The following is an 8,972-nucleotide window of genomic DNA, read 5'->3' on the forward strand; positions in this document are numbered from 1 at the left end:
AGTTTCTGCAGGGTTAGGATATGGCGGACCACGAGTGGACTTACCTCCCCTTGTCGTGATCGCCTTGACATTTTCAGTGGAGGCGTCGGGTTGCCCCGAAATCCTCCCGGATTCATTTGCAGGGACTAAAGATGCCAACTAAGCAAACTGGGTTACTATCATCTTATTAAAGCTCAGCTGGTTTTGAAATGCGGAAGCAAAGCCATCTAGCTTGACATTTATGTTCTCTAAGATCTTATCATTAGCAGCAAGCTTTTTGCTTAGCACATCAGTGGTTTTAGCTTGCGCAAAAACAAGATCCTTCAAGGAGGGTTGGTTAGAGAAGTTACCGTTATTATTACCTCCTAGATAATATGGGCGTGGTTGGTTACACCCCTGACCTCCTTGTGGACGATACCCGTTGTTGTTGCCCATGTACATCGCCTCCTCACGGGTTTCCGGGCAGTCGTTCCTAGAATGACCCGTGCCGCTGCAGACTTCACACGTGACGTGTTAGTCTAAGGCCTTGACGGTGCCTTGTGGTTGTTTCTCGTGGTCGTCCAAGCGTTTCATGAGGAGGTCCAGCTTGGTAGCAAGTAACTCCGTCTCCTCGACGGTGTGCATGCCTCGCTAACGGGTCTGGAGTCGTTCCTCACTCCAACCCACATTGGAGACCATCTTCCCTATGAGTTCAACGGCTCCTTGAACCGTTTTAGAGAAGAAGGCTCCTCCAACAAACGCGTCCAGGTGATCGCGGGACATTGGGGTGAGCCCATTGTAAAAGTTCTGCAGGATCAGCCAGTCGTCCATCCCATGATGAGGACAGGCGGCCACGTACTCCTGCAGTCGTTCCCATGCTTCTGGAATGGACTCGTCCCTTGTCTGTTGGAAACTGGAAATTCGTCCACGAAGGGCATTCGTTTTGCCCATCGGGAAGAATTTTGAGAGGAATGCCGTAGAGCACTTGTCCCTGGTGTTAACGGCAGCACGGTTGGCATAAAACCACTGCTTCGCTCTCCCAAGAAGGGAGAACGGAAACAGTCACAACCTGACGGCGTTGGGACTGACGCCCTTGATGGTGTATGTGCTACAGATCTTCAGGAACTGTTGCAGATGAGCATTGGCATCCTTATTAGGCCTGCCACAGAACGGGCTAGCCTGCGCCATCATGATGAGGCTGGACTTCAAGTCAAAATCCACGTCCCCTATGTTGACCTGTTGCCTTATGGCCACATTGTCAGCAGAGGGAGCAGTGAACTCGCGAAGAGTCTTGCTGGCCATAGTCTTGAAGGTCGGTGGCGCTGGTACGGCTGGTTTCTCTGTCGGTAGAGTTTTCTGCGGAGCAACGACTCGCGGCATGACGATCCGGAAGAAAGCTTCTGGATTTTCTTTGAAGTTTTCCGGCAGGATGAAACCAGTCATGCACTACCCTGTTTCCACAGCAAACAGTGAAAACAACCAAGGTTAGCCTGCAAAAAGTAAAATGATTATACAGAGGTAAATATAAAGTATTAGTTCAAGTAATCTCTATTATGAATCTTCCCCGGCAACGGCGCCAGAAATGCTTGTTGGCATTTCTTAACAACATTACTAGAAATATAATTCCCAGCAATGGCGCAGAAAAACTCCTGGTATATTATGGTTACAGAGTTCATCCACAAGCGCATGGATATACCATTGTAGAATTTTACCCGAGGGTATTCCAAGTGTATCGTATTTATTTTATCCCGTGGGAAGATCATGTAGAGAGAACTCAACTAATAATTTATATATTACTTGTGATAATCAAATTCTAAGCATGGGTTAAGATAATCCAAGGGTAGAGTGACACACAAGCATTACTACTCATTCTCATAATATATTATCTGAGCTAAGTGGAAAGGAAAGAGAAAAAAAAATCTATTCCTATACTTCTAATATACATAGTATCCATACATTCTAGTTAACTGATATACTAGCTAATACCCTCTATCCGATGCCCTCCTGGTACTTCGAGAAGCCACCCCTGACTGCCAAGTTCCTTACGACAACCCGTCATGACCATATAACCGGGTCTAAATACGGAGGAATACCCTCCCCATCGAATTAACTTCGGATTATATACTGGCGCGGAGCAATACCCGTACTGAGCTGTCACCATCAGCGGCCCACCTCTCATCCGCAATATATAACCCCAAATAATGATATCCCGTAATCTAGACACCACGTCTAAACTACCAGATACTACTCTAATATCATCGTCATGACATAGAGTAATTGCATAAGCAAACATTATACCCACACCAAAGCATATCCCAGATAAGCTAGCCATATATTCAGTATAACATGAACATAATGTAAAGTAGGTACTCATATACTTGGAAAGTATTTCAATACCATAAATGTATTTAGAAGAGTATTCTAATAAAAGTACAAAGCTTACAAAAGAGAAGAGAAAACCTACTAGAGCTATATCCGAACTCTTCCGAAGGCTTCCGGACTCATGATTTCTACTCTATTCCTATTCCACTAGCTAGATATTACTAAACTAAACTTGAGAGAAATGAGAGAGCTATTGCTTGAGGTGTGTGTTGAAGTGAAGAGAGTGAAGTCCTTATATAGAGGTGGTTATGACGGTTGTGGAAGGGGAATTGTCCGAAGTGCCCTCCAACCATCATTGGGATGCAATCTTGGACGTCCACGCCGAACCCTGCATCCAACGGTGCCAGGATGGGTTCGACCGAACCATGGGCTGGGCCTTCCTGGCCCATCTTCGGCTGGCGGCCTCCTCTATTGCTTCACTTTGTAGACTTGTGAATTTTGACCCAATTCATCGTGTCAATTCTGAGTTCTTGGCCCATTCATACATAAGTCTAGTTCTCGACATCGTCCGATTGATTTATCGTCTGAGTTGATGTCGATTCTCCTCCACTTTATTGTCATTCTCTACAGAAAGGTTAGTATACCTACTACTAGGGGAATATTATTATTCTAACATATTTATGCATTGCAAGCATCACTAGTTCTCCTCTATTCTGATAATATTGACGGTCGAAACTGATCGATAACGACCGTCAACAGTGCCAACGAACCCCACAAACCGATCTGGGATTGGCGCCGCATCTGGTTCCTTGGCAACACATGGGGTTGGAACTCGTGGTTGTTGGACGCGATGATGCGGTGGTTTGAGGGTTTTGAGGAAGATTCTGCAGCTTGTAAGATCATGAGATCTAGATGTGTGGATCGGACAGTAGGTGGCTCCCGTCGGTGAAGTACACTAAATCCCTCGTTCCCAACAGGTGTAGAGTTTAGCTTGCACGTGGAGTATCACCGGGCAGCCCTCGAGAGTATGCTTGGTTGTCTTATGCACAGGACACCAAGTTCTCGGTTTTAGGGTGGTCATCCTTGTCGGCTTTTATCTTTCACATGGAGGTGAAATTCAGCTGCCTGAGGGTTCCTCCCAGGTATTGGGGCCATCGATGTTCCGTTCTCCACCTAAGTGGGAGGAATTGTCGGCGGGTTGTCGTTTCTCTCAGTCGTTGTTGTACCTCTCTCGTTCCCGATGATGATTGGGCCAGTCGACATTGGTGTAATGGTATAGACCGGAAAGACAATGGATCCGACTTGAGTCCACACCAGCGGTGTCGAGGTAGAAGCTCCTTGATCGATGCTGGCGGTGACATTGTTGTCGGAAAGTCTTGAAGTCATACTGGTAGATCCTTGAGCACCAAGTCTGCCTACCTGGCGCGCCACTGTCGACGAGTGATACTCATGGACCGGATGAATAGAGTATTGGGGTACGTTGGAGCAGGGGTCTACGTAGTACAACATCAAAGCAGACAAAAGACAAGGATTATACTGGTTCAGGCCCCTTGTCAAGTAATAGCCCTAATCCAGTTTATATGGGATTGATGATGATGAAAACAGATTACAAAGAGAGTAACTGAAACAGGCGATACCGACGAGATCGTAGTCGAGGGATTCGACAAGACCTCCCGGCAAGTCGGCTCCACGTACTCCTGCTTCGTAAACTTTGGTGGGTGTGTTGGCGATGAGATTCGATGCCCTTCGCCTCCCCCTAGGGGTCCCTTTTATACCGTGGAATACCTTGACTCCCAAGTAAGACTTAGGGATATGTAAACTGGCACGATATAACCAGAGATTTTACCCTTTCCGAGTAGGACTCCGGCAATTTCTTAACTCATAGAGATATTTTTCATAATTTAAGATAGATTCCTAATGGCGTATTGTGGACCCCCGTTTTTTTTATAACAGGAATCAATCGTGTAAACAGTACCATTTCCCTGGATCGAGTAGTCTGGTACACACGAATTCATAGCTGAAATACCAAGTGCACATACACGAGTGTCTAGTACGAATTATTACATCATAAGCCCGCAGGCATAGTCTTAAATCATCGGACCGAGCGGTCTGGAATACATTCCAAAAACAGAAGAAGGTAAGGCAGCGGAGTTAAGGCAGCGGCACGCCATTGCCACAGGCAACGACCGTAACTAAGACCTACTGAGCACCATCGTCTTCGTCACCCTCCTGGTAATAGGCATAGGGATCCTCCGAAGCTTCATCTCCGGCCTCTGATTAAGTTTGTATATTGCAAGGGTGAGTACCAACCGTACTCAACAAGCCACCACAGCAACAATGCATATGACAGGGGTATTCAAAGGATGACTATGGTTCTTTTGCGCAAAGCAAGTTTTGTAATTCCTTTCACAAACCTAAGACCTAGCACAGACTGATCAAATTTTATTACCAGTGTTCATATTAAACAATGACGATTCTGTCCACCATCCATTGTGATCCCAAGGATAGCTTCCCGCCATTGAGTCGTCATGGTTTTCTGAGGACGTTCACCTTCCCGCCTCTTAGGAAGTGGCTCCATTAGCATAGAAATCATCATGCAATATCCCATTCCACACAAGTTAAGAATTTAGAGTCTAGCCAAGTGTAATACATGTCCCGATGCTCAATAACCGCGAGCACGGCTATTCGAATAGATTTGATTTACTTACACTGCAGTGGATGTACACTTTACCCGCACTCCGTGACTGCCCAACACATAAGCCTCGTCCCAACACATGGGACGCGTCACGGCAAAGCTTTTCGATAACCTCGCATTGGCAGTACCCGCTCCATGAACTTAAATCCTCATGCACTCTAGGCGTCCATGTTTCTAGCAGTGAGAGGAGTTCTGGCGCTCCCGGGAAAGAGAAGTCTCACACACATATTGAATTATGGTTCAAGTTAAGTTCTCTCTCTCACACACTTATGGCAGTCCTACCTATAGCGACACCGATGTAGGGCACGCCTCTCGGCCCTACCTCAACGGCTGTCCCACCGTAGCGCACCTGCCTCACTCAGGGGTGAACCATCTATGCAGGGATACTGCCTCCGCTCGGCTATCTAATCCGCTAGGTCTATACCCATACGAGAAGTACGATTGTACGGGGGTCGTTTCATGCTTAACTTCATGGCTCGGTCCTTAATTGACCGGGGACGGTACTAGCCTTTTCCAGATACCACCCAAATCCTCCGTCCGCCCCAGTCGAAAACAGTTGTTTAATTTTATTTCTCCTTTCACAAATCATATCATCAACATCATGGCAATGTGGCGCTCATGTCTCCACATGCCGCATCTCAATTACCTTCCCAAAGGTAATTGCCCAAGCATATAGCATTTGATAAATATGAGTATGCATAAATCTAGAGTAGCATTTCTAAGCATTTGTCATAGTTGACTAGGGACTTATACGTAAATCATGGTTACAAGGATTTAAGGGTAAACAATAATCAAGGCATGGCATAATCACAAGTAGAATGTTCATCATTGCATGCAATTTTTATTTGTAAATAAAAATAATTTCGTAATTGGGATCAACATGTTCAAAGAATAGTGATGACTTGCCTTGCTCAAAGTCTTGCGGGTCTTGACCATCGCTTGGATCCGCAACTCCCTCGGGCTCTATAGTTACGTGCGAAAATTGATTTGAATTCAGAATTCAAATAAAAATCCAAATAAATCCAAATGAAAGTCGATTCCTTTATATTAACTTTACTATTCGCGAACTAAGGCAAACCCAATTTCGATTCAAACTATTTTGCGGGTATAAATATTTTGTTGTCATAAGTTTTTAATTTAATCTACCCGAGCATTATATCCATATAATAGGTTAGAAATTTCTATCGCGAGCTAAATATCGGACGAAATCCTAGAAATATTATACGATTTAATTTAGTCTATGACTAAATGATTAAATATAATACATGGCTAAAATCCCTAGTAATTAAATCCGAATTTCTACCGTGAATCGATTACTTATAGGGATTACCCAAAAATAATCTATAATAATCTATAAGAATTCATCTATTTGTTTAGTCATTAACTACATCTAAATTATTACCGCGAATTGATTTCTTATAGAAATTGCCAAGAATAATCCATAATTTATATTAAATTTTGTAATTCTACAACTATAATTAATCTATAATTAAATTCTAATTATTTTAAATTTTCTAAACTTCCCTGATCTCCCCTAATTTCTATTTATTTTTTTCTTTTCTTTTCTCTCCTCTTTCTCTCTTCTTTTCTTTCTTCTCTCCCAGCTCCTTTCTCCCTTCCTCTCTCTCTCGGCTCTTTGCCCTCCCGGCGGCGAAAGCGGTGGACGCAAGGGGGGGAAAAGGCGGCGGCTTACCGACAGCGGCGGTCGGCGGCGACAACGGCGACGGCAGCGCAAGCCGACGGCGACACCCGGCGCGGCACACGGTGCGGCGCGGCGGCACACCGAGGGCGGCGGCGCGGCGGTGCGAGGACGGCGGCGCGGTGGAGGGAAAGAGGGGAGGAAGAGGAAAATGGAGTGGGGAACAATGGAGAGGGGTGGGGGTGTTTATAGGGAAGAGGGGAAAGAGGGAGAGAAAGGGGGATGACGCAACGGCGGCGCGGCGACACGACGGCGGGCGGCGCGGCGCGGGGCTCGGGGCGTTGGTGACGCGCGGCGACACGACGGGCGGCGATGTGACGGCGCGCGGCACGCGGGCGGCGATGGCGACGGCGTGGCGCGGCTCGGGGCGCGAGGCGGCCAGGCACGTGGCAGTGGCGCGGGGAGCGAGGCGGCGGGCGCGCGGCGCGAGGCGACGAGACGGCGCGCGGCGCGGCAACGGCACGGCTCGAGGCGCGGGGCGACGGCGCGCGGCGCGGCAGCGGCGATGGGATGGCGACGGCGATAGGCGGCGATGGCGACGGCGGCACGGCGGCAGGCGACGATGGCGACAGCGCGCGGCGGCTTGAGGCGCGAGGCGGCCAGGCGCGACGGGCGGCGGCGCGTGGTGACGGTGGCGACAGAGAGAGGGGAAAGAGGAGGGGCTGGGTTAAGGGACCACGTCGAGCACCTAGAGTGCAATGAACAGTGTCTTTTCTTATTTAACCCGATTTTAGCCTATTTATTATTTAAATTTGATTCTATAAATCCTAAATTTTGCATAAATATGGTTTATTCAATATTTGTGTTATTCCAACCAATGGATCCACTCTAGATTTATTTTACCGATATTTTATTTTTATAAAATTTTACTTGAATTTAATTAGAGTAAATTCCTATTCAATCGCATTTAAATTTAATTGATACAAATATGGTCGCAATAATATTTTATTCATTTCTATCCTCACCTCATCTTTATTTTAAATTATATCTTAATTATTTCTTTTGCCAATTTAATTTTAGGTTTTATTCCTAATTAATTATTCCTTATTCGTTATTGATAAACTTCGAAACCAAATTCCAATGAAATAGGCGGAGAAAATTGGCATGATGCAATTTATTTAAAAAGTTTTTGAAGGCCCATATTTTTAGAGTTTAGATTGTTGTCGTCGAATTTTCAGGGTGTTACATGTATACGGAAACAACCCGTACATGTGAAGGTATACCTTATCGGGATGTTCCATAAGTCATAGGATAGAGGGTATGCCTTATTCGTAACCCTGACAACTTCAAAATTTCAACCCAAATTTGGAAGTTTCTGCTAACAATTTGAACTTTCAACTCGAAATTTTAGAAAACACTACTCGAATTTTTGAAACTTTTCAACTCAAAACTGAAACCTTCAATTTAACTTTTGAAACTTTGAACTTATATATTAAAACTTTCAACGCATCTATTTATTTATTATTTTATTATAACAAATTATGCTTAGTGCTTAGTGGTGGAGGCGTGGGGACACGTGCGTATTGTGCTAGGTGCACTCCTGACGCCATTGCACACACCGTACCTCTATTTAAGAAGAGAAAGGGACATTTTAAATATTGATGTGCAATTTGTGCCCTACCAACCTTTTGGTAGGCTCTATTTTGTGGTTTAGATTGAACACAAAGGTTAGTTTGGCAACATTAGCTCTCTACAGTGGTGGACGCACCCATTAGGCAGGGAGGGTCGGCCGGTCCAGCTATGATCCGTGTCGCCCCACGCAGCTACGCCCCTAAACCTTATTTGTAGACCTATTTTTAACACATTATTCATCCGTCTACTATTGAATAATCAGATAAATCAAATATTTTAAGTAGAGACAAAAATATTTATGAAAATTCGTGACTTATAAGTATTATTTCTGTGTAAGTAGTACCATTTTGACTGTTCCTGATTTTGACTATATATAATTTTTTTCTATTTCTATACAATTCACAGTAAATAGTTAAATTGGTAAATATATAAAAAAATATATTTTACTCACTTGAACTATTTTGGCGAAGCACTTAAACCCCTAAATAATTTTTCATCTTGTTTTATAACCCCAATTGAAAGTGGTTCCCCTTATTATTATCTAACAACATTTCTCTTTTTCTCTCTCTACATATAAATCATATATATTTGTTCGACTACCAATTTTCGTTGTTAACTTTCTCGATATCCGTGTCGTGCACTGCTGCGCCAGTGTCATGAGCCGGCGACTATGGTTTGTGTGCATTGTACCATCACCTAATTAGAGTTAGCTCTGCCGCCATCAGC

At 44.8% G+C, this 8,972-nt stretch overlaps 1 protein-coding gene and 1 non-coding gene across 2 annotated transcripts; one reads left to right on the forward strand and one right to left on the reverse strand.

The window, feature by feature from the left end:
• Window positions 1-609: 609 nt before the first annotated feature.
• LOC136351853 (uncharacterized) lies at window positions 610-1,260 on the reverse strand. The gene is made up of 2 exons (XM_066304275.1): window positions 1,028-1,260; window positions 610-871 (listed from the first exon to the last, which is right to left on the reverse strand). Exons 1-2 carry the CDS (start codon window positions 1,258-1,260, stop codon window positions 610-612), a joined length of 495 nt encoding a protein of 164 aa, XP_066160372.1.
• On the forward strand, window positions 788-894 carry LOC112936489 (small nucleolar RNA R71). Its single transcript, XR_003238794.1, has one exon. It is a non-coding gene; the product is annotated as a small nucleolar RNA R71 (small nucleolar RNA).
• Window positions 1,261-8,972: the final 7,712 nt, after the last annotated feature.

This window comes from Oryza sativa, chromosome 9 (genome assembly GCF_034140825.1).
Source record: "Oryza sativa Japonica Group chromosome 9, ASM3414082v1".
Taxonomy (NCBI): Eukaryota; Viridiplantae; Streptophyta; class Magnoliopsida; order Poales; family Poaceae; genus Oryza; species Oryza sativa.

Coding starts and splice junctions, on each gene's coding strand:
- LOC136351853 (XM_066304275.1), bottom strand. CDS start 1,260: ATGGCCAGCAAGACTCTTCGCGAGTTCACTGCTCCCTCTGCTGACAAT. Junction 872..1,027: donor GTCAGTCCCAACGCCGTCAG/GTTGTGACTGTT, acceptor ACGAATTTCCAG/TTTCCAACAGACAAGGGACG.